At 42.6% G+C, this 26,855-nt stretch overlaps 1 protein-coding gene across 1 annotated transcript in view; it reads right to left on the bottom strand.

Moving 5' to 3' along the window:
- Positions 1–384: 384 nt before the first annotated feature.
- LOC119442893 (ras GTPase-activating protein 1) overlaps positions 385–26,855 on the bottom strand; it is a 63,487-nt gene continuing 37,016 nt past the window's right edge. Inside the window, exons 17-25 of the mRNA XM_037707945.2 lie at positions 25,090–25,249; positions 22,345–22,487; positions 20,689–20,804; positions 19,713–19,799; positions 17,785–17,852; positions 15,163–15,251; positions 15,017–15,094; positions 8,756–8,878; positions 385–2,241 (exon numbers count right to left, since the gene is read on the bottom strand). Of these exons, the coding sequence (XP_037563873.1) occupies positions 2,164–2,241; positions 8,756–8,878; positions 15,017–15,094; positions 15,163–15,251; positions 17,785–17,852; positions 19,713–19,799; positions 20,689–20,804; positions 22,345–22,487; positions 25,090–25,249 (942 nt within the window). The 3' untranslated portion in view covers positions 385–2,163. The remainder of the gene's footprint in view (positions 2,242–8,755; positions 8,879–15,016; positions 15,095–15,162; positions 15,252–17,784; positions 17,853–19,712; positions 19,800–20,688; positions 20,805–22,344; positions 22,488–25,089; positions 25,250–26,855) is intronic.

Below are 26,855 nucleotides of genomic sequence, written 5' to 3'. Positions count from 1 at the left end.
GAACCAATATGCATAATGCCACATGCTTCCACACTTAAATTTTGTTCTTATTTTGTCAAGATTTGAGAGCCACCGCTTGGTTACTGAATTGTCATACTGGCCTGTATTGACGCCATATCCACTTGTGCAGCTTTGACCCAACAAAATAATTCTAAATGGGTTGCAACTGCAGTTGTCTCCCAATGATGCACATAGGCCAGTAACCTATTAATTTGAATAAAAGTACCCAAGACATTTACAGAGAAATGGCAAATCTTCATGCACTGTCAAAAATCTCTGCCAATAATTTTCTTTCTAAGTTCACATTTCATACAAACACAAATGCCAAGAGACAGAGAGGCGACCTGCATTACCTTGGCGACAGGCAATATCACTCCCAAAAGGTGCTTATCAGTGCAGTTTATTTACAAGCATTACAAGCACCATCGAGTCTTAAGCATGGTACTCTGCAGCACAATGTCTATGTAGCTGCATTTTGGTATGCATCAGCATGGCAGTAGAGGCAAAGTACGGGAAAGCAGTACATCTATAGACTAACGACGATACAGACAAGTAAATGTTAGGCACACAAATTTTCTGCGTAATACTGCCATATACGAGACTTCCGTGGAGCACCTAGCCACATTTCATCTTGGAAAGACAGGGGGTCATAAACCTACTTGAGCTTAGATACAAATGTTTAGGAAAGGAACAAGCGGTTATTAGTTACGCTTAAGCACTTAATTTTGAAGAAACGTGTAAGAAGCAGAATAAAAGAGCAGCACCTAAGTGCTCTCTGAGAAGTAAAGGAATACAGTCTTGCATGTCCTCTGCATTCAACACATGGTGGGTACATACAATATATGTTTTATAAGAATGTCTGGCTAGCATGTACAAAAGCTAGAACTCTCTGAGCCCTGCTAAACATTTTTTCTTGCACACAAGCTAGAAAAAGCTTGCACTGGGCCTCATCTTGAGCAAAGTACAAGGTCCACAAAAAGCTGGCCCTCTTAGTGTGCAAAATGCGAAGTGGAAACGCAACCTCTTTGTTTATACACTGAAAATGAACATGGAAAAATAAAGATCTGCATTATCCATAGAATTTCACTGTGTTACTCAATATGGCAGCCTTTTTTTCTTTTTTCCTGCAAAGAGATGTAATACTACTAGCATTAAGCACAAATGAAGCGACATTCTGGCTAGCACAAGCCTTATCACAGTGATTGTTACATAGAAATAGATTAAGAAACGGCGTAATGTAACCTAATCACAAAAATGCCTCGAAGTGGAAAACACTGAAAGCTGAAACCAACAACACAGGAAAGGTCAGGCTCAGGTACGTTGGCACTTTGGTAATTTGTCTACTGCTAGAAATTGCGGCATATTCCACTGGTCGTTCTGGAGGATCTTTGTGAATCCTCGAGCAAGCACCTCAGATTTCAAAATTCTGAATCTGCCCGTATAAAAACGTGCTGCTCTGCACTGCCATCAACGTGGAAGTTGACAGGCATTGCATGCAGAAAGTGCGACACGTTCTGGGACTTGTGGTTTGAGTCTCTGCATCAAAAGGCAGGACAAGAGAGTAATATGCAGCAGAGCATGTTGATCTGATACGACCGCTGGGAAACGAGTGGCGGCTCTTGAATTAACCAGTGCGAAGCAAAATTTTAGACAGCAGAAAATCTGCTCGGAGTCTACCAGTGGAATTTACCTTTACTTTTGGCCACCAGCACACGACATTACTTGAGAAATTCACAAGTTATTCTGTGTTTCGTGTAAGCTACACCAATGTGCATTCTATTAAAGAAGCACACTTGTCAACTCCGCATTATTTTGACAGCAGTTTCATAAACTGCTTCACAAAGACTAATCATATGCTATGTACTTATAATACTGAGTTTCCTCAACAATGCTTATTTCGGAGACTAGTGACTGCATCGAAGAAAAATATTATGAAGAGGCGAATGGGGTGAGAGATGCAGAAAATGTAGAGCGCAAACACAAATGGTTCCTTTGCTAAACCAAGAGAGGGTCCCAGATGAGCCATGCTGTTTTTCTGCGGGTTGCGCAGGCTAGGGCCATAGATCACCAGGATTATGGATTGCTCTTTAACATTCTCAAAAGTTTCTTGCGCCAGAAAAACTCGGCAGTAGTTCAGGTTGCACAGATGTTGCTGAACTGTGGCTACCTTGCAGTGTCCATGTAGTGCTGCCGATGCTTGGACAGCATGTCGATGACTGTTATTACTTTCTTTAATATGGGCTGCAAGAAAAAAAAATGTACAAAAGTCTTATATGTACAGTTCTTTCATGTCTACTGTGACTCCCATGTAAAATTAAAAGCAAAAAGCAAGAGAATACCCACCACGAAAAACATGAGCCACAAACTAATCGGAAAAAGAAAAAAGGAGGTGAACAGAAAGAACAATAAAAACAAAAATAAAGATGAAATAAAATGATTTCATAAATTCTCAGTGTGTCTTCTGTCAAAAATCTATAACAGCTATTAACATAATTAAACAGCTCAAGGACACAAGTTGAATGACATCTGGTTACTAATTTCTTCCTGCGTTCAGAGAATCCCACAAACTGTCTCTGAGCACAGCTACTACTACCGTATTTTCCGGTGTATAAGTCGCGTTTTGTTTCTGAATTTTTCATTGGTGCGTCTTGTAGAACGGTGCGACATATACATTTTTTTTCCAGAAAAACTGCTGTCAAAATCGATTGGATGCTATGGCCACGCAAAGCGCGCTGGGTTGACCTCTACTGGCAGTTGATAAGGGTTGTGTGTGCGCTATGGAGGTACCGGGTTCTTCTCGTGATCGAGTTGCCGGACACCGTGCAAGAAAGACAGAGGCCAACCACGAAGTCGTCGCATCTGCAGATCGCTTTCAAGATATGACGCGCACCGCTGTGCAAACTACGCAGTAGCTACCAGAATGCAAGCCATCCCACCCCCCCTCCCTCTCCCTGCCTTCCTCCCTTGTGCGTGATTCGGTTCACCGTCGCACGCTTTCACTCGCACATACAGCATACAGCGAACGGGGACGACGTTCCTACTCGTCGTTCCTTCATCCTTGCGATCCGAAATCTTGGAAGCCTGTCACAATGACCCATCCGCAGGACACCTCGGAGTGAGTAGAACATTCGCTCAAATTCATGCCAAGTACTACTGGCCAAAGCTATTGAGTTCGGTGCAGCATTATGTGAGAACATGTCGGGATTGCCTAAGATACAAAACGCCTCCTTCAACCAATAGAACCCCCAGAAGCCCCGTTCGAACAAGTAGGAATGGACTTGCTTAGTCCATTTCCGACATCGTCATCAGGGAAACGATGGAATGACTCATTACCTAACCCGATATGCCAAGACAGCCTCCCTAATCAGTGCTACAGCCATTGAAGTGGCTGAATTCTTTGTCACCAACGTAGTACTACGACATGGTGCCCCTGCAGTTATTAGCACGGACCGAGGAACTGCATTCACAGCGGATTTGACACTTTCCATTATGCAACTGACTCATACCAGCCACAGGAAAACAACTGCCTATCGCCCTCAAACAAATGGGTTGACCGAGAGATTGAACAGGACGCTGACCGATATGTTGTCAATTGACGTAGCACCATACATGGGACAAGATACTACCGTATGCGACATTCACTTACAATACCGCATTGCAAGAGACCACTCAAATGATGCCATTCCAGCTTGTTTTTGGCCGAACAGTTACCACACCCTTCAATGCAATGCTGCCGGTAAACGACAGTGCAGAACGAAATCCTGACATCAGCGACTTTACATAGAGGGCTGAAGAAGCACGTCAGCTGGCGCGACACCGCATTAAAAAAAGACAGCGCATTGATGCCGACCGGTACAACTTGCGGCAAAGAGAAGTCGAATATGCACCAGGTGACAGAGTATGGGTGTGGACTCCCATACAGACGCGCAGCCTGTCCGAAAAGCTTCTGCGCCATTATTTCGGCCCTTACCGAGTCCTTCGCCGCATTAGTCCCTTAAACTACGAAGTTACGCCAGAAGGACAAGTGACCTCATCACGATGCCGACGTCACACAGAAACTGTGCATGTGGTCAGTCAGAATGAAGCCATATTATGACAGGCAGTGAATGTTCTACCAAACACCTCTACTCAGCGCTATATACCCCTTTAGTTTGGACAACAGCTTGTCAACAATTTCGCAACTTTACGCATCGAGACGATGCGGTCTTCTTGGAGGGGGAATAATGACGCAGGACAAAAACCATCTTTAAATAATACGTGCAGGTTCGTGCGCCCTCCAAGAGAACAACGGCGTATTAGTGAGAACAACAAAGACGAAGACGTAATGGCACGTGCATTCGCCGCACGTACTCGTATCATATATGACCATTGTCAGAAGAAGAGTAAGTGAAGCGCCGCTCGAGGAAAAAGAAAAGAAGGCTTTTTGATCCCCTGCTTGGAACGCTGCAGCTATCTCATTTATTTACTTGCCGAGCACAAGTTAGCCCACAATAAATAGTTATCTCAGAATTCCTTGAACCATTCGTTACAATATCATTGCTATCCCAAGTATATAGGAATGGCACCCATACGCTTGCGTGCGGCCCATATTCAGGAAGTGAAACATCACTGTAATTTTTTTAATAGCTTACTGAATGAACAGGTGCGTCTTATACACCGGTGCGGCTTATATACTGTTTTTTTCCGGAAAAACTGCCATTTTGAGTGGGGTGCGAGCTGTACAAAGGTGCGACTTATAGACCGGAAAATATGGTACTAATAATATTTTATTCCACAAAGTTACAAAAAAAAAAAAAACTACAAATCAGGCCTACCAAAGCCACATTGGGCTTGAGTGGACGTGCCTGGCAGGCAGCAGAACCAACATTAATTGTAATTGACATACGTTTCACATTTGAATAGTCCACAGAGGAGAAAAGAAAGATCTCTAACCAAAGTAAATCACTGAAAAAACTACTAATTCCCTGAGGCAACATAGTAGTCTCGTATTTATCTTCTACAACACCTGGGTACGAGGCAAGGATCGTTTGGCCACAGACAATGTGCAGGAACGTACTTGACCTTGAAGTTACTTCCCCAGAAATGTCTTGGCACAACAGTTCCCATTAGTAGGTGATTAAAGTCCGGCATAAATAAGGTTTTGAAAACGGAACTTCTGGCATCAAGGCTTAAATCATAGCTGATGTTTTGCAAAATAGAACGAAAAATAGAGTTGACCCTATTCTGCCAACGAATTGTGCAAAAGATCATGCCGTACCTTAAAGGGGCTCTGAAACACTTTTTATCGAAGTCGAGAAACGCATATGGAATTAAAATAGATTATTTCAGAAATACTTTGCTGCAAAAAGTACATCAATGCGTTCAGAAGAAGCGAAGTTATTGTCAATTAAAGGTGGCGTATGAGCCCATTCGCTGTGCTTCCGTCCCTTCTTCAATGCCTTGAACTGCAAAGGCTACGGCAGAGCAGGGCGTGCTTACAAGAGAACATGCCTACTGAACATCACCGTGGCACGCAGTTCAAATTTTATTTTGGATGTTCACGTAGACACCACTACTTCATATTTTGGCACCTACGATGCGCCAAATGTAGCCAAAAGTGGTTGTCCTCAGCGAGTCGCAGTGCGCTCAGCTAGCCAACTCGTCGCGGCACCCTGCGGCGACCGTGATATCTACGCCACGCAGCAGACCACAGCTACATGCAACTGTAATGCGTATGCACAGCGTTTGCTTGATGCACGATAGGGCTTGAGTGTGCGCTCGCGCTCATATGCTACGTGGTGCGAACCGGCTTTTTGCACCAGCTTGACCGATGGATAATACCTAGCCACATCCAACTTGCGCATTTTGAAGCGATATAATAACTCAAAACAAAGCGAAGTCTGCCAAGACATCTAAACCAGCAGCGGCCAGGAGTGAGCTCGCGCTGGCAAACGTGCGTGTGGTATGACCTAAAGCTTTGCATGGTTCGAGGCTAGCTGAGTGTTCAAAACTACTCGAAATTAGCAAGACCCGACAGCTACCACAACAATAAGCAAGGTGACGAAACTTTCATTCCTATGTGGGCGGACCGCGGTCGAGCGCGAGCAGATGACAGTCGGCTTCTTCGCAGAAGTGCGTAATTATTATTGACATTCGAAAGCAGATTTTTCGCTTACTTCAGCTTGTTTATTAAATGGCATCAATAGATATACACAGTAACATTAGTAAGAAGCGCGCTGATAAAAACACCCTTCTTGATTGATGTAGCCACTGGCCAACAGCAGCCGCATATGGGAATTTGCTATATTACGAAATAAAGCGTACAGAAAAAGAGTGATGAGCAGACGAGCAGAAAGGTGACTTCGCGGCCCATTTGCGAACTCTACGCACCATGCACGACAGCAAAATTTGGCTGAGATGTTCACGGCGGCAAATGCTATCCATGGACTGTGTTTTTTCACCAAGCCTGAGGGGTGGTTCAAAGCCCCTTTATTACACTATAACCCAAAGCATGTACAACAACGTTTCGAACAGAGAGGGCATAAAATAACCCGTACTGTACAACACAGCACAAGTCGTTTACTTACATAATCTAAATGGGAGTTCCAAGAAAGATCATTGTCGAAGTACAAACCGAGGTATTTTACAGAAGTCATGCAATTTAAAGGTCTACACAGACATAGAGGACACTTCAAATTGCGTAGCATAAACGGATAGTTGATGTCTAGATTTTTAGAGGATTGTAAAAACAAAATAGTTTTGTCTTCGACATATTATCATAATCATCCTCAGCCTATATTTTATGTCCACTGCAGGACGAAGGCCTCTCCCTGCGATCTCCAATTACCCCTGTCTTGCGCTAGCGTATTCCAACTTGCGCCTGCAAATTTCCTAACTTCATCATCCCATCTGGTTTTCTGCCGACCTCGACTACGCTTCCCTTGGTATCCATTCTGTAACTCTAATGGTCCATCGGTTATCCATCCTACGCATTACATGGCCTGCCCAGCTCCATTTCTTCCGCTGAATGTCTACTAGAATATCGGCTATACCCGTATGTTCTCTGATCCACACTGCTCTCTTCCTGTCTCTTAACGTTACTCCTAAGATTTTTCGTTCCATCGCTCTTTGTGCGGTCCTTAACTTGTTCTCGAGCTTCTTTGTTAACCTCCAAGTTTCTGCCCCATAAGTTAGCACCGGTAGAATGCAATGATTGTATACTTTTCTTTTATATTATAATACTGATTATTACTGACATATTATAATACTGATTAAATTAGCAGAGAACCAGTCCATAGCCTTCATTGCCACTGCTTGTAAGGAAGTAATAGCATGCATATACTATTTGGTTGACTGAGCTATAATGACAGTATCATCTGTGTACTGATACAATCCAACAGGGACCATACCAGTAAGGTCATTCACATAAATATTATACAACAGTGGGCGGAGTATAGAGCCTTGGGGACACCGAATTTTATTAAGAAATCGATCTTAGCTTGCTCGAGTGAAACATGCCGGTGCCTGGGATGCAAAAAGTTTTTCAGTAGCGTCATGAAAGTGCCACAAGAACCTGACATGGAAAGCTTGGTTAACAAAATTCCATGACTGACGCTGTCCAATTCCTTGCCGACGTCAAGAACAATTGTGCATACAACCTGATTACGTTCGAAAGATTGTTTACTACCTCAGAGTGACCTTCAAGAAGTGCTTGAGTACCTTTTCCTGAAATGAAACCGTACTAAGAAGGGGATAAAATTTCGTGTTTATCCCAAAAACATGTCACTCTCAGCAATAAATGCTTTACTAATACTTGGGCAGGGCAACACAGAAATTGGGCGATAGATTTCTGTTCTATTATGTGCTCCTCCCTTAAAAAGTGAAATAACTACAGCAGTTTTCATATTTTGAGGGATTGCACCATTGGAAATAATGTTGTTAGAAAGCAACAACACAATATCTTTGATTACACCAAAGATGGCGTGCAGGTGATATACATAAATATCATCAATACCTGGTCATTCGTTAGACATTAAGCTAAAGATATATATTTAAAATCTTGTTGGGCTAGTTGGTACATTCTTCATACAACGATAGGACGCAACACACGCTCTTTCCTTTCACCTGTATTTTTTTTTTCCTTGATGTGTTGCGTCCTATCGTTGTATGAAGCTAAAGATAAGTGACCTAAGTTCATCTTCGGCTAGCAAAGGTAAATGCGCAGACTCCAATCTACTATTATGCATAGTACATGACGGTGGAAGCGATGATGCATTACCTAACACTCCAGAAAATACATTAGCAAGAGTACGGTCATCAGTACCAAAAGAAGTGAAATCACATTCCCGATTACCATGCTTATTAGTGTCTTGAAGGTCATTTATTAAAGACAATGTTTTTCTGGTGTCTGCCCGAGCGGATTTAAATTCATCCTGTAAATGCATTCGCTTAGTGCGACAAATCATCGCATTTGTCCAAGGAGCACCAGTGCTTAAGCCACGTTCTATCCGTTGGGCATGCAGAACATTTTCATTTTATTTGGGATTTGGATCCTTCCTGTTTTTTACTTCTGGTAAAGGCTATGCAGCACAACTTCAGCTCAGTGTTTGAAAATGAACCCAAGCTTTGATCAAGTCAAGGAAATCAGAACTACAGCAGTTGATTACAAAACTTGGGTATTTGTGTGACACATATTCAAAGTGGCATACATGCCGAAGTGACAAATTGAGATACATCGTTTCTTTTACAGTTGTCCAAGCCAGTACCTAAAACATACCTTTTCGTCGCTCTGTGCAAGCAAGTCATCTTTGTGCATGACGCATATGTGGTGCAGTGTTGCCAAGTCACGGGCAGGGTCCCCAACAAATGTTTCATCAGGCTCTGGCTTTTCAGGGACATTCTGGAAGCCAGTTATGCAAGCATACAATGATGGAATCTGCCACATGATATTGCGTTATAGTATTGTAAATTACTACAATCAAAGCTAAAATTTTTTTTAATGGCGGAGAAATACTCAAAATGACTTTATTATATTCAACATAATAATTGTTTATTAAAATATCATTAGCAATCTCGCATATAACCCGCACCAAAAATTGAAAAATATTGCTTAAAAAGTTGGGGTGCGGGTTATCTGCGAATATTCGCGAAGGGAGGGGGTGGGGGTCGGCTTCACAGCAACATGCGGCCTGCCGTGCAGAGTCCGCATGTCTATCGACATCGACGTGTGTTAAGCCAATAAGAGGCCAACACAGGTAACCACATCCATAGTCTGGTTAGACGCTTTTGCACAGAGTCAGGTGCCGGTGCCGTTTCTTGTACACACAGTTTGCACAGTTGGCCATTCTTGTTTAGGCATCATGAGTGTGACTTGGCGGCAGTCTTTCACAGTGAAAGAGAAACTGAAGATCGTAGCCGCTGCTGAAGAAATCGGCAACAGAGCTGCTGCGAGATGGTTCCGAAGAAAATTACATCTTTGAGAGAGGCGATGAAGCCTCGGATGGCAGCAGTGAATTGGACGACAGCACTGACAACGTTGCGGCGGTCGTTTTGAAATAACTTTGTTTTGAAAACGAAATGATGACTGGCCGTAGTTGTAATTTCCTAGACCTCATTTTTTCGGATAAGCGTGCGGGTTATACGCGAGGTTATTTTGTTTTACTTTTTGTTGGAGTTCGAAGTTAGGGGTGCGGGTTATATGCAAGGGGGGGGGTTATACATGCGAAAATACGGTAAGTGCAGGTAAATGCATAGACGTACTCTTATCCAAAATTAACAAAGATGCCGCCAATGTGTTGAACAGGTGCCAGAGTAATGGACTAAGTATTAATACTAAAAAGTCTAGTTTTATTATCTTTTCCTCACACAATAGGTACATTTCTGGCACTCCATCTATTCACATTGGTAATGACATAATATTTGCTTCTGACAATACCATCTTCCTGGGGGTAAAATTGGATAGGCATCTAAAATTTACTATACATATAAACTCACTAACAAAGAAATCGGTATGCGGCATTAGAATTATATTAAAGGCTAAGTCATATTTTGATATTAAAACCCTGCTATCACTTTATTCCGCATTTATTCACAGTCATTTTAATTACTGTATCTCTTCACGGTGTAACACTTAACCCACGCATTTGTCCCCATTGCAGCACATTCAAAATCAGGCTATACGCATCCTGACATTTAACAATCCTACAGCTAATGCATCCTTGTTGCTTTCTAATCACAACATACTTCCTTTGGATAAATTGCAGAACGAATACTCCCTCGGCGTCTTATTTTCCAAATTCGTCAATGGGAAACTCCCAATAGCCCTTATTAACCCAGATTAGTTCCCCCACGTCGCTTCTACAAGATTCATTTCACAGAATAACTTTTTGTTGCCTAAACCAAGAAATAATTACGGAAAACTCACCGCTAATTTTTAGGGATGGCCGAATATTCGGTATTGTCGAATATTCGATCGAATAATTCTATATTCCTTATTCGCCTCGATTCGAATTCAGGTATTCGATATTTTCTAATTATTCGGCGCTCCCGAATAGGCAGCCAGACGCCACGGACGGCTGGTATACATCTCGGAGGCTATGCTTCACGTCATGGCTGCCATACACCAACCATAACTCTCGAAGGCTATACATTTTTGCATTAGAGAGCCAGAAATGTGAGACGCAAAAGAGCAGAAACGGCGCTAGCGTACAACCGAAACGAAGCGACGGAGTCCACATCGCCAGTCATCAGCGGAAATCGTACGTGAATGACAGCAACGACGGAACACTCCGTGCCTATTTGTGCCTTTATTGCGTTTACCGCCGCGCATAAAAACGCGTTGGCCGCGGGGATTTCATGGTCACCATCCATGATCACGTCAATAGCTGCCGCAGTTTCTTCCGCAGCTGTTGCGGCAAAAAGTAGTTTCGTATGGACACAATACGCACGTTGCCCACGTGCCTAAAAAGCGGTGTAGCGGCCATCCATGATCGCATAGATAGCGACCGCGATTTTGTGTGCAGTTGTTATAGTGAACGGTAGTTTCGTTTTGACTCGGTGCGTGCGTCGGCCACGTGCGTCGGCCGCGTGCCTTAAGCACCGCAAAGTCGCCGTTGATAATCGTGTTGATAGCGGCCGCGGTTGCGACAAACAGTTGTTTCGGTTTGACTCGGTGCAAAGCTGTCAAGGTTGAAGAGCACTGGCTACATCGCGATGGACGTGCGATCTGTTGGCGGTCAGCTTACTGGCGAAAAAATAATCGGGATGTGCGCGCGGTAGTGCAAAGCATGTCGCAAATGATAGCACGCACCGCGGCCGTGCTGCGAAGGAAGTCGTGAGGCCTCGATCGCCGCTACGAGAGCCAATCAGTCAGGAGATGTAGAGAATTGCAGCTTCCGCACGGCTTTTGTGCAAAATAGTAAAAGGATTTGCTCATCCATTACACTAATAAAATCGTGCTGACGTAGTAAGCATTTGCTTATTGTTTTCTGGATACCCTGATAATTCGGCATTCGGTTAATTCGGACGTTTTTTCGGTCCCGTAAAATTCGAATTAACTAGGTTTTACTGTAATATGTGATATATACTATTGAAACTATTCGATTAGAAATTATTCGACCAAATCACTATTCGCTTCAAATTCGCTTTGAACCTCAAATTCACTATTTGCCCATCGCTACTAATTTTGCCTCAACTTCATTATGGAATACCTTACCCACTAACCTTAAAGAATATTCTGCCATTAGTTCATATAAATTCGAGTTGCACGCGTTCTTGCATTATGTATAAAGTTGACATATATTTTATGCATCTTTATTTTTTTTTCTTTCATACCTACGTTTTATTATTTATTACGTACTTATGCTCATACTGTAATCATGTATACACCAATTTTCTGTTTGCTGTAATAAGAAATCTTTTTTTCCATGCTCATACTGTAATCATGTATACACCAATTTTCTGTTTGCTGTAATAAGAAATCTTTTTTTCCCGTTGTATAATAGGAGGTCTCACCCTTACAGTCATGGAGTTTGAGACGACCTTGTGTATCTATTTCATACCCTAAATGTACTTATAGTGTATGCCAGGGGTTCTCAAGTACGGTCATCCCAGGGAACCCTGCTAAGCTCCATAAAGTGCCAAGGAACCCCCCCCCCCCCCCTCCCCGAATTAACCGAATGTCGAATTATCGCGGGTATCAAGAACACAATAAACAAATGCTTCACTACGTCAACACGCTTTTATTTACTCAATGAATCGTCAAATCTTGTTTCTATTTAGCACAAGACCAGTGCGGAAGCTGAAATTCTCTTCGTCTCATGACTGATTAGCGCTAGCAGCGGCGAAGGCCTCGCGACATCCTTCGCGGCACGCGTTTTCATCTGAGACGCGCTTTGCACATCAACGGGCGCACATCTCGATGTTTTTTTCGCCATTCAGCTGCTCGCCAACAAATTGTCCGTCCATCGCGATGTAGCCGGTGCTCTTCATCTTCGACAGCTTTGCACTGAGTCAAAGCGAAACTACTGCTTGCCGCAACCGCTGCGAACGAAACAGCGGCCGCTATCGACGCGATCATGGACGGCGATTTTACGGTTCAGGGCCGCGATTTTGTAGCGATGCCTTATGACTTATTTTAGTCACGGCCGGCTGATCCCGTTGATAACGCGAGCGGACCGTCGCTATGACCACTGACAAAGCGCGATAAGCGCGAAAAGGCATTATTACTTTAAAGTCATCACTACAAAATACCGGCCCTGAAGGAAGGCGGCTGACGCACGCACAAAGTCAAAACGAAACTACCGTTCGCTGCAAGAAGTGCGGACGAAAGTTCGGCCGGTCGCTATCGACGCTGCCATGGGAGGCGACTGCGCAGTTGTGAAGGCACGCAGCCGACGCGCGCATCGAGTGAAAACGAAAGTACTATTTGCCGCAACCGCTGCGGACGAAACTGCGGTGGTTATCGACGCGATTAGAGATAGCGACTACGCACTTACGGAGGCACGAGGCTAGCCGCCAACGCGGTGTTGCGCGCGGCGATAAACGCAAGAATAAAGGCTTTAAAGGCACAATTAGGCACGAAGCGCTTCGGCGTTGCTGTCAGTCACGTGCCGCGTACGATCGCCGCTGAGGACCACGGCGATGCGGACTACGCCGATTCGTTTCTGTTGGACGCTACGCCGTTCTTGCTCTTTTGCGGCGCGCATTTGGGGCGCTCCGCGCATTTTTTTCCCCTCCAACGTATACGTCAGTGCGCACACTATCGGCACCGACCCTAACTACAAATAGGAGAAACGCGCATGGTGGTAAGCTACGGCCCCTGAGATTCAAGTGTGAAAGCTTAGGCGCGCTGCCCGTTCTCAGAGTTTGGGTGGCTAAAAGCTGCTTGCGTATTTATTGCGCAGTTCGCGCGTTGCTGTTACGCACTGTGATGTGCTTTTTGACACTCGGGCATGGATAATGGAGGTTCTTTCGATCGAGCGCACCTCGTGTTCGCCGTTTTAGACACTTATCGAGAGCGGGACCAGGGAAAATTTATCAGTGGCTCGCGGAACCCCGAGCAGGGGCCTGCGGAACCCGTAGGTTCCGCGGAACCCATGGTGTATGCAATAAAGAATTGATTGATTTCAGAATTTGTTCTGTATAATACGCTATGAATAGCCACGCTTCTCTGTAGTCACAGTTAGAATGGCGTACATCACAAACAGAAATAATTACGTATTGTTCATTCATGAAATATTCATGTAACGGCCACCGAACTTTTAGTTTCTGTTACACTGCATGGTTCTGCGGAGCTGGCGGTGCTGCGGATTATGTATGTGCAAATGATCACGCAGGCGTGAAAAATCTGGCACTGAAAAATAGGTTGATGATTACCTTCGTGTTCTTTAAAATAAGATAAAATTAAAGGAAAACCATTGGTGTCAATACGACAGTTGTATGAAAGCTAAAGAAACTTGAAATTTTATGATAAAAAGTTAGCAGCTATGCAGCTAACAGTGCACACATTACCCAATTTTCGTGTCCTTGTCTTCTACATTCCACTGCTTGGTTCAGGAATGCTCTTCTGGGCTTTGTGATCGGTTGAAATATAAAGCTGCTAGGTGTACCGCCCATGGATTCCTGACAGAGATGCTGTTGATCTATTCTTGCATCTCTTATTGTGGTAACTGCACACCAGGCACAGGCGCTTAGTTGTGCCTTTTCTATCCCGTTCAGGTGCCAATTACTTGTATCATTTGAATATTTAGCTGTGAAACACTTTTTGAATCTTCAGTGTCATTAAAAATGAAGAACAGCTGGATTGATTAAAAATTTCAGCAAGTGTCACTGCATCTGCAGGAGTAGGCCTGAACTGCGATATAATATTGATACGTGTAATACTGATTTCATAAATTTACCTTGCTGGGAACCCAAAAACCACACACGTAAGCTGCAGCAGAGCCGTATCACATATATGTTCTAACACCGTAGGTGTGAAGAGATACACATCATGGCTTCTCAATGTTTATGTTGGAGCTCTGCCGTGAAATATGTCCTACAGCCAGCGTCGACTCGTCATGTGTACAGCCACATTTTCGAAGACGCCGTTCTCACCGTGTAATGGAAACAGAGGACAGTGCAACAGCCCCTTTTCCTCTCAAGGAGTCTGCCTCCCACAGGCAGTCTGCTCGGGGTTATGTAACCGTAAGCAATAAAATGAATGTTTCTCTCTTGACTTCTGATCCTGAATTCTGGTTCTACAAAACTAATATAAATGACAGCCATCCAGTGGGAAAAATTTTTTTTTTTTCAAATTCCTACATTACCACACACTAGGTGCCCCCTTGCCAGCTACTTTCAAGCATCTATCTTCAAGCAACTTTTCTCTAACATGCTCCTTGCATATTAGACAATTTTGCAGCACACATGAATCGCAAATGTCTTGAGATGTATGCAACATGTTTTAAATTCATTAGTGTTTATAACTATAGGAATTATATCTTTGCGTGCAACAATTGTAGATGCAATATCCAAAGGAGTTATTCAAGTTACTTACGGCAATTTCATCCAGGAAGCGGATCATTCGATTTTTGTTCTTGAGTATGAAAGGGTTTACGACCTCCATCCAGGGCTCCTGTTCAAACAAGATCAAGAGCAAGAGATACAAGAACCCGTCTTGGTGCTGCAGTTTGCCACCCTCACCTTGGCCCCGAACTCAACAAGGTTGGCCAGGTTCTGGAGACACTTTGCCACCAGTATGAGGCTACGCGATGCTGTCTCTGATGGAGTGTCTACAAAATAACAGAATTCACAAGGCTATTAAGAATGATGAGTGGGGAATCATTACGTCCTGCCTCTCCCACAACGTTCGCAGCATTTTTGTGCTTTTACAGTTACTGAACTACCACATACATCCTTACCAACTGCAGCCTTGCAGCATTTTATCCCTTGCTTTGGTACACAGAGGTACCTCAAACAGCTACATGCAGCTGCTTACATGTTCCACTGCATGTCCCCAAATAACTGCAACACAGATTTATCACCCAGTAAGGAGTCCACATTGTCTAACAATGGTTAAACTTGAGTAAAGCCCAACTTTTTTTAATTAGCTTCAATATTCAAAAACTGCAAATCTAATTAATTAATGCTTCCATTCAATGCATTATTCATCTCAATTTAAAGAGACACTAAAGAGCAAAATCAGTTGATCTGTATTAGTAAATTACCCTTCTGCAATAATAAATAATAAAAAAAACAAGCAAGACAAGAACAAAAGGTTATGGTGAGAAATTTCTAAAAATTTGACCTTTGAACTTTATTTTCTCATCAATATAAACAAAAATATAGTAAAAAAAATTTTACCAGTCGCTTTAGCGAAACAATTTTTCTTGGCAGCTTGGTCTTAATGAGGTCTTCATAAATAGCATGTGCACTTTGGCAGCCCGCATGGGGAGAGTACCCAAGTGAAAGTGGAAAAAAAAAAAAAAAGAGGAAGCTAAAAGAGGACACTAAAGAGGAAGCTTTAGCTCGAGGCTCCCATCTAAATACATGGGACAGGTGAAATAATTTTTCTCGGCAACAACTGCACTAAATTTGATGAGGTTTGTTACATTTAAAAGAAACAATTAAAATCTAGTGACCGTTCGAAGCAGATTTTTATTTAGGTCATCAATGTCTAATCAAAATAGTTGAAAATTGCAAATTTTCAGAGAACGAAAACATCAAGCTTACAACTCTGTAACTTAGCAATGACTAATGATATCACAATTCTATAAATTGCATCTAATAGTACATCTAAAGTGGACAAAATTGATGTATTATACATGACTCTCAAGTAAACCACTAATATCTGAGCCAAACTTTTGCAAAGCTGTTGTAAACAATGTAACAAATTCACATAAGATATAAACTGATAATAAGTTTGTCCACTTTGTATGCTCTAACGGATGCAGTTTATAGATATGCGATATCTGATCTTCGTGCAAAGCTACCAATTTGTAAACTTCGTACTTCTATATTTTTTTTCAAACTTACCAATCTTTAAAAATTTATTCGAAAAAATTCAGGCCTTAAATCACAGTTCCACTTCCAACAGTCACTAGAACACAACTTTCTCTCTCACGTACAATGAAGTTAAATAAAATCGGCCCAGTGGTTATCTCAGGAAAAGCGTTTCTGCTGTTTTACATGTATTTGGATAGGCGGCATCAGAGTTAGGGCCCGAGCTAAAGGTTCCTCTTAATTGCTAAGTCACTTACCAGCCTGGCAAATGCAGGCACCAAAATGTGGTGCCTGGATTAACAAGATAGCATTTACTGCATTTGCTAAATCAATATTTTATTCCTATTAATCAGAGAGATTCACTGACTTGGCAGATTGCAAACAACGCACGCTTTCTGACAATTATTCACATACAAGACCAAGCTCTACAACCGAATAGTACATTGTCACAGCAGAATGCTAATCCAGCCTGTTCACAATAACATTGCAACCTTAACCATTTGCTCAAGTAGTAGTTCACTTCAACCACTGAAGAAAGACATTCATTGTACAGTGGAGTAACAGTTTCCAAACAACATGAAGGCTATCTGTAGAAAATTTACATTTGTTACTGCAAACAGTTGTCACTGATTATTGTAAGCAGATGACTTTTCACAGCCATGTCCCTTCGCAATTCCTTATCCAGTCTTTGCCATAGTCATTTCACTGTGCACCAAGAAGTTAATTGGTCTTTAAAATAGCATAACAGTAACATCTCCACGATTTATTCGTTTTAATCAATGAACTTTGTAGTGCTCATCCTTTTTTTTTTCTTTTCATCAAATGCCGGTGTGTTAACTTCTAAGCCGTTCTTCTTATTTTTAACCCGTGTTAAGGTAACCACTTTGCTGTTTTAACCTAATGTTGTTTGGGCACTTTAGTCACTTGTCATTATGTCTTGTGATGCTCCACTCCTGCATCTGTAACAATTTAACACTTGTCTCAGCTAAAGTTTTTGAGCATTACTCATTCAAACTTATCCAGTTTACTTTTTTATACGAAATTATGCCATGAATTAGCTAATTACTGAAGTAAATTCAAATGTTTAGCTAGGTAATATTGTTTTTTTCAGCGCCTATGTTGTGCCTCCAGTTCCTTGATAAATACCTTCTCTGTATTTTCATTCCTGCTAGGACTCAAGTTATTCTACAGTACAAACAAACAAACAAACAAACAAACAAGTAAATCAAAATTGAACAGTTATCAGCTAATGTGCGCGTCTTTCAGACATATATTTTGCTTGGCTTTGCATGCACAAGAAATGCCACAAGAAATGGTACACACCACTGATGAGGTTGAACTGTCTCGGGTTCAATATAGCAGGGCACAGAAGCCGCAGGAAAATGAACCCACTGTAATACAAGATGGCGAGAGACATGTTGAAATGTGCTTATTGCTTTGAAACTTTTGGAAGGCTTTCCTTTGTTAAAGTCATGTGGGCATAAAAGGCAAGGAATATATGTGTGAGTTGAGCTCATCATAGAATTTAACTGCAACTCCAGTCTTGCAAAAATGCACTTCTACAGTATGCAGATAAAACTGTATTCATTTTAATACTATAAGGCGATTTTCTTTCCCAGAATTTATAGCCTCAAGGTCACTCCACGCCTTATATGCTAGGTTGATAGATTCAGTTACTCTACTGTTTCAATATGACGGCAGCAGTGCTATATCTCTGACGATTCAGATTCTAGACGGCAGTGCAAACTGTAACAACCAATAAACTTTGGTAGGTGAGGCAGTATTTGCCATCATACCAACACAAAGTCAATGTTGTTGATCATCAACGAGCCATTGAGAGAACAAAGTACCACCTCGACAGTTGATAGAAAGCAGTTGTAGAACATATCAGAAAGTGGCACTTATTATGATCTGTTTATTTTATGAAGTTTTATTCTGTGTTGGATTAGGAATAAACTAAACTTTCCCAGTCAGCTGTAGTCACCGACCGATTTTTCTAACATTGTCGCAGTGCCGCCACTAGGCCCCACCTGCAATTGGGGACACAACACAGAGTTCCATATTTCAAACTACGCCTGTGCAACGCCCGTGAAAACTCGAGCGCCGCTACAAGTAAGGGTGGTATTCTCAGGCAGTCACTTTTGGAGATACTAGTACCCTCGCATGACTTGGCAACAGGCACGTCTGGCATTGTGCCAAGCTGCCAGGAACGCTGTCGGCCGTATACCTCGTATAATTCAATGCATCCAGTGCGAGTCAAAAATCTCACGAAAGGGGTACTCTCCCCGAAAGTGATCGCCCAGGTATACTGCCCCAAAATAAGCAAAGTTTATGTTTTGCTACACAACCAAAAGTAACGAAACAGCCCTTCTGGCCTAGTCCACAGCCTAGTCAATCCAGTAATTGCCGGCCAAGCCAATGAGACAAGCCAAGCCAAGCTGGGGCTGGCGAGCTGCATATTTGCATGCTTCACGCGTTCGATATTCTTGCTTAACATAAGAAATAGCAACAGGGTCTCAAGTGACTGTCGTTTTCTTTAACAAGTTTTGGTAACTCAGAATCATTAGCCAGCTCCACCCTTGCTGTCCGTGCTGACGCGGGCCGCAATGAAGCGAGAGAAGCGCCGCACAATGAAATTTGAGAACCCACGACCATTCTGCTAGAGAGAGAAAGTGGCAAAACTCTCCAAGTTGCCAGCAGATAAATATTTATTGCAAGCTCTGACTCTACTTTCTCATGTTTATAGGGATGAAATGACAATGTCTAAGATACGCCAATGTGGTCGCATGTAAACATACACACAGCACCGCATTCACAAGCTTTCGTGGCTACTTGTAAAATTAAAACATTCTTTCTTGCATGGTAAATCCGTTTTCTTCCCCCACCCCGGACTTCTGACTATTCCATATTTCAGACATTTCCTGCGGAGTCTGATTATACCATCGGTTACTGTACATCGTCTTATATTAGTATGAATACTTAATTTCATTTTCTTGGGTCCCCCAACTGCACCCTCGCCTTATAATCGTGGCTGCCTTGTAATGGAATAAGTATGGCAGTGACAGAAGGCCTACATATAGCTTTTACACATATTTTGTTTAAAAGTTAATTTAAAAGGTGAGCACACAATCTTTTATAGTCAGAGTGGAAGGCATATCTTCAAACAGATGGACCAAAAGAGAATTCAGAAAAACACACAATATAGTAGCAGGAAGCGTATCAGGTAAAATTCTGTGGCAGGCAAATCTCACCTGACAACTCTGGTCTTTACCATAGGATCATGTGGCCACTTGGAGGCCACCTTCTTCTGAAGGCAATGACAAATGTACCTCAATGTGCTGGAATTAAAATAAAGGACTATGTGCATACAAGACAGCCGGGAGTTCACGCACAGCTCACTGAACGTATGGTGCCAGTGTGTGCACACATTTGAATTTTAAATACTGCTGCTTGTCCAGTACTTGCGATGGTTTGTTGCCTTTCGCATGTTATCTGCATTATTGCACTTTCATTCTTACAAAAGATGTCCATGCGGTATTCATTATGTCAAGAGTGTTCAAACTAGCTTTGTAGGCCCCTCAATATTAGACATAGGCAAAGCAAGTAGCAAATTATGCAGTGATTGTGATACTAGTTTTTTTTTTTTTTGCATGACTTGACATAACTCGTCGTGCAATACATGCCACAGCAATAGAAAATTGCCAAGGTCTCTATGATTGCACCAGTCAAACACTTGAAAAAAATGCTTACAGGAGGTGACTTATGATGGTGCTTAGAACCTTAAAGCAAAACCTAGGCTACGAGAGCTGCAATGGTAGGCTCCAAACTGAGGCACGCAAAAGAATCGCAGCACAGGAGCATGCTTAATATTCTTTACAAACAAGAACGTGCCAGGAATTGAACTTGAAACCTTGTGCACAACAGATGATCACCGTGGACATAAAGCCACCACAGCAAATGCTTAGAGGCAATGCGCCCACCCACAAGCCTATTTGATCATTCCTGTGCTCACTGATTCAGCCAATCAATGTACACTGTAAGTGATATCAGTTGCATAACCAAAAATCCTTTCCATCTTCACAACATTAGAAACATGAGAGGAGCGCCTAATGCAGCTGGTTTTTCCTAACTACATCCCTGACAGTCTTACCTGCTAACATGAAATAGGGCTTTGTATTCAGTCTACAACACCATAATTGAAAATGAGTGAGTGCCACTAATGCTCACCGGCAGCAATATTCCACAGATGAAAAAATAGACTCAACAACCGAATCCAGCACCGAGAGCAGATGCTCAGCATTGGCACAGGCTTCTGAGGGACTGTCAAGTTTGCTAGGATTCAACTGGAAATAAGAAAACACAGACAAAAGTTATTTCAGTGTGTATGAGACAGGAGAATGCCCATCATGCAACAGCTCTTGTTTAAAGCTATACAGTGTAGCTGGACAAAAATATACCCCTTGAGCAAACCTGACATTTCTTCAAGCAACACATAATTTTTGTCTAACACTGTAGTTTGAATAGAGTAAAATCAGCAATTACTACAAGGGCATAAAATAATTGGTGATGGATTAATGAAATCAGACATTCATTTTCTTAATATTTGGGTAAATAACTTGTTCAGTCATCAACGCCGGCATGGCTTAGATGCTAATCGTTTTTAGTAAGCACTAATGTTATGCATCCTACATGTTCATGCTATTTCTTAGTGGTTGCATACACGCAATACGGTCAAACCTTGATATAAGAAACATAGATATAACAAATTATCAGATATAACAAAGTAAATCTAAGATATTTATCACTGATATCAGCATGTAACAAATATACAATAGAATCTCGTTCATAAACTTTCAAAAAAAAAAAAAAAAACATGCAAGAAAGAGCGTACTAACCAGAACAAAGTACAACCTGAAGCAACTAAAAAATATGGCTCACTGAAATGTAGCTGGTATCTACGTAATATGAAGCGTCGCACAAATCATTGTGGCAGGAGGCGCCAACGCGTGCTGAGCTGACGGGGGCCTGAACGGCCCAAGATTCACGCTGTGATTTTCTCGGCTTCTGCAAGCTAATGAAAAGCCGAGCAATCGAAGACACACTTTGTCGTTTTCGTATTGCATAATGTTTTACGACAGCGGATGGGAAAAAGAAACAAAATAGAGCTGGTGCTCGATTACGATGATATGATGCCGGTAGACCAAAAGATGACGCTAACTTTGCACTGCCTGCAGCAGGGAACGGCAGTGCATTAGGGTAATCAGTCACCCACTAAAAGAGTACAGCACGATTCCAACGGCGCTACGCCACACTGTGCTCTGAAACAGATAGTTGAAGATGCTTATCGGAATAGGGTTGGAGGCGATAGCTGTGAATGGCGATGTGCAATGACCTGCGAGGAGATTTGCTGCTGCTGGAAGAAGAAACTGAGTGCATGCCAGTATTTTTGGGTGACACTGGCCAGTGAGTACATCGGGGAAGCTGCCATCAAGGGCGCCTACTGCTCTTAATTGCATGTGGCTCGCGCCTTATCTTCTTCACAAGAGATCTAGCGGCAGAAAACATATCATACGATCGCAGTTTGGCAATGTATAGAAAGTTGGAGCTGAAAGAGCGTGTTTTCTGGGAACATATTAACCAGTAAAAAAGAAGTTTAACTATATTCGGTCATTTGTGCTTTACATCGTGAACACTGGTACTGGGAAATCGCATGAAACAGGATCGTATCAATGAGGTTCTACTGTATATGCTTATAACGAATATTGGATATAGCAAGGGTATTTAAATGTTGGATGTGATTTCTCTATTATGAGGTTCAATTGAACTGTACATGCAATGCTTTTTGACTGTGCTTGCAGTATTCCAACTGGCAAGCAGACTCACCTCACAAGATTGTCTCCCATCCATTACACGAATGATAGAGTCATAAACGGTGTGCTTCAGAAACTCGTGGCCTGTCGAGCGCATGTATTGGTCCATCAGCGTCGTCGTCAATGACGTCGTGCGAAACAACGTTGATGTCTCCTCTGCAAATACAAAGGGGCAGTTTAACAAAGAAACATAACAAGCACATTCAGGGAAATAAGCTCCTTGTAACGTTAACAAAAATAATTTTTGCCGTACTGACACATTGATTTTTTGAAGATGCACATACTACTGTTTTGCTTGCTAGGTCTGGTAAAAATATAGTAACTGTTTTAGACACCTGTTGAGCGCCAAAATTATTGTTACATGTAGTATGTCTGCAAGCCTGCTCATGTATAAAAGCAAGCATGTTGTTGAAGGCGGCACAATGAGCGTGTAATGCTGAAAAAGTGAAATGTGACAGGAAAATTTCAAGTAGAACACTCTATACAGTAAACTCCCATTAAATCGAAGCTGTAAAAATTGAAAAAATATTTTGAGACAAGCGAAGTTTCGAGATAAACGAAATCACGAAAATAGAAGCCAGCCCAACACATAGACCCCATGGAGCCTTTCTGAAATGCCACCAGTAACATTCTCGGTCACCTTTGCATGCATCAGCAATACACACGTTAGCAGCTACAGGCAACAGCATTAATGGAACTGTGTCAAGACAATGTGCTTGGCACAGAGTCAAGAAAGTTGATCCTAATGCAATATTTGAAGCCAGTCATCCGAGCATCACTGGTTTCAGACATCCAAAAAGCTGATGCTGCTACTTTTTGCATTGTAATAAATACCGAACAATTTCACTTTGAAAATCGAAACTGGGCTATGAAAGACTTCAACTGTCATGCCTTTAACAGATTCCCATGAGTGACGTGGCATTTACGCCTCACCGTCACGTGAGCATAAAGTGAGCATCCTCATCAAGCCGCGATCTCGCTGAAATGCTCTGGGCTTACATGCTGGCTTCCTTTGGGTGAAGTACAATGTCATATCCCTATGAATCTGGTCACTAAAGTTGATGTGAGCTCTGATTAACTGTACAAGCCAAAATTACACCAATGTCACACAAACTGCAAACAGTGAAAATGAAAGTATGTGCATCAGTTAGCACTAAACTGGCACGTTTCATTCCATAAGCACTGTACTCTTCAGGCATATGGTGAATGTATGTAAAAAGCTGTGACGAGAAATCATCTCGTCAAAGACAAAGTCAAAAGCAATAGGCTTGGAGGATCAAAGACAGCCAGTGTGCACGCCTGATGATGACGATGGTTTATTGGCATCCCCTTTGAAATGGGGCGGTGAGAAACAGTCACCTAGCCTGTTTGAGTTAATTAAGTATGCCATACATGCTCTTCATCCTAGCATTTTTGTACTATACACTCTAAAAACAGTTGCACCCTTTGGGGCGTATTTTTGCCACAGAACAATAATCGTCATCTGACTTGCGTGGCTTTCCTTTCTTTAACGCTGTGCGCCCGGCACTTCTCGGTCACGAACGACAAGAGCGTTATCAGCGTGACACAGCGTTCTCGACAGGAAAGTAGCAAGTGCAAAGTTTTCAAGATAGGAAACGCAAGCAAGACAGCTGACGATTATTGTTGTGTGGCAAAAATGCACCCCAAAGGGTGCAACTGTTTTTAGAGAGTACCATCTCCTTAATCTTTTTTGCTCTTCTTCAAAACTTCTATATCTACTTGTACCACTACCTATGCCTGCAGTGGATCCGGCCGTATCATGCTCTTCCCTACTTTTTGATAAAGAAAGACTTCTTCCCGGCCTTTCTTTATCAGACCATTGCCGCACAGTTGATGTTGGTGATGTTTCAGTAGCAGGGTGCTTGTGTTATGCTATACATAACTCTATTTCTGAAGTATATTGGTATGCAACATGGCGAACAGCGTAAACGATCAAACAAGTGAAACGAAAATTTCTTTCACTTGTCCCATCGTCTGCGCTGTTCGCCATGTTGAACATAAGCTAACTAGACTAACTTAGAACTTTCAAGTTGTATGCAGTTTTGCCACTGCAAACAGTTTGGAGATTTCACATTTCGTCTATTACAATTTGCTTGTGAACCCTCATTTGCCCTATAGAACATGGTTAACCAAACATGCAATTACCACAAAACAAGTGCTTGCAGCTCTTGAGTATACTGTTGTTTTGCCAGTTTACTAACAGGCCAGTAGGTTCTCCCTGTGCAAAAGACTTGCCAATAATGGTTATGCCTCCAGCTTTTCCACCTTTCTATGCATTGCAAAAATTGCAATGCTAAAGTCCGAGAACAAGAATGGGCGAGAGAAGAAACTTCCCACTTATGGCAGCTCAAACATGCAACCAGGTGACACCAGATGAAGGAAAGTACAGAAAGAAGGAGTAGAGAGGGGTGCATTGATTGAAACAAATTTCTTGACATGTACTTCAATGGCGCAAAGTAGACACAGTCAAAAGAGATTAGGACATAAGCACCTGTGTGTGTGCAAAACACAAACTTCCTGTGCTGACTACCACGATTCCTGATGACAACTCCCGATGCTCTGAAAATTCATTACAATATCCGACTGCATCATTTCTTTCCTCCTGCCTAACCCTTGCTCCACAGCAGTCACTTTCACTAAAAGGAGCACAGAAAAGAAGCGGCTTTGCAATGCAACTGTGCACAGATGAGAAACACCAGACCAGAAAAGAGAAACGAGGAGAGAAAGTGGAAAGCACCCTCGAGGTCGATCTCGCGGTTGTTCATGTCCCTGAGCAGGAGCGCCTCCTTTCTCTCGTAGCGGAACACCCGGAGCACGGCACTGGCCAGGGGAGTGCGATCCTTGTGGCATAAGTCTGCCAGAACGCTCACCAGGTGGAGCTCCTCATCCACCACCAGCTGCCACACACCATGGAAAGCAAACACAGTCAATCAAGCAGCACAGGTTGACTGCTTGCCACACATACACATACAAACTTTGGCATGTTGGTTGAAGGCATCATGCATGTGACATACTCAGGCTGCATACTCAGTCCTCCCCTGTGCATCTTTACGTGCACTAAAGCTTCAGAGGTCACACAAGTGAGCATCAGAATTCCAGAATGCTGCTGCAAGAGCTCTGCCACAGAGCTCAGTAACAGCGGTTGTCACTCAAACACAGTTAAACCTCAATATAACAAACTTCAATATAATTAAATTCTTTATATAACTACGTATTTAACCTTTTATAACTTCCTGTCCATGTATTTTGAACCTGACTATAACGAAGTCTGTTAACACACAATTTCAATACGTATAACGAAATTTCACTATTGCCGTGAAGGACTACCAAGATAATAAATTTATAATGAAGAGAATGACATCCCGGGCTGAGCGATCATCATCACGAGAAAAAGGCACGAGATCGGCGTTCGAACACCACCACCTTGTTATCCCTGCGTACTGTTTCGATTTGTTGGACTCGCCCAATAAACCTCTTTATCAATGTAAACTTCCATGACGCCGGTGGTTAAATATCTAAGTTTCATGCGGGTGACTGCAAAAGCACCTTTCAAATCGCATGTCGTACGACCGAGAGTGATCACTTCAAGCGGCATCATGATCCACATAAAGTCCAAGTGCGATAAGATCCTATTGTGGAGTGGAGGCAAGTTGGCACAGATCTCTTTTTTCCAGTACGGCCATGGCTGCACATGGCTGTCAGCATGGCTGAGCACACACACAGCCTGCGCACAGTGTTTTAGGGGGAATCTGCCCCATGTGCAGAGACCTGACTAGCTGAGAAGGCGTGGCATTGTGCGCTGTCTTCTTGTGCATTTAGTTCTGGAGGTTGCATAATCTCGAGTTTCAGAGATGCGTTGAAGCATGAAGCAGACAAAGCATTTGCTTCCCACTGCTGGCGTTTTTCACTCTAGCGTTGTCGCACTGCAGGCGACACTATCAGCCGTGGGGGTGGAGTGGACGCGAAAGCGTGGCTAGCTTTGCTACGTACCACCAATGAGAAGGTGGCATGAAACCATACGTTTCGTCGCCGTCTCTCAAGTTAAATTTTTTTTTTCTCATTCAAATTTGCTTTTTCAGAGTGCCCAATATTTTGGAAAATTTTGCGCCTTGCCACCTTTCCTCAGACTAAACTCATTTCTAATATCAGTGTTAATTCCCTCACATAGGTCTATCTTCTTTTCATTATGCAGCCAAACAAGAAAACTCTAGGTGTGTTGAGCGTACGCGAGTGCGTCCCAGTGTGCACGAAATCGCAAGTTTGTAAAAGATATGAGGTATATAAATGTCACTCTGATAAAACGAGACTGTTCAAGGTCGTCCGTGGGGCACACACGCGCAGCTGTCTAAATCTGTATGCTGAGCATGCTAAGCATCTAAGCATGCGATTCCACCTATTGCTTCAGCTGATGAGCATTTTGGTCAGTTCCAAACCTAGAGAGTGAGGCTAGTCAGCACAAACAATAGGAAACAATCATTTATATTAAGCCCTGGCTAAAACAGT

This window comes from Dermacentor silvarum, chromosome 2 (assembly GCF_013339745.2).
Source record: "Dermacentor silvarum isolate Dsil-2018 chromosome 2, BIME_Dsil_1.4, whole genome shotgun sequence".
NCBI lineage: Eukaryota > Metazoa > Arthropoda > Arachnida > Ixodida > Ixodidae > Dermacentor > Dermacentor silvarum.
This window is presented reverse-complemented; position numbering and strand designations above follow the sequence as displayed.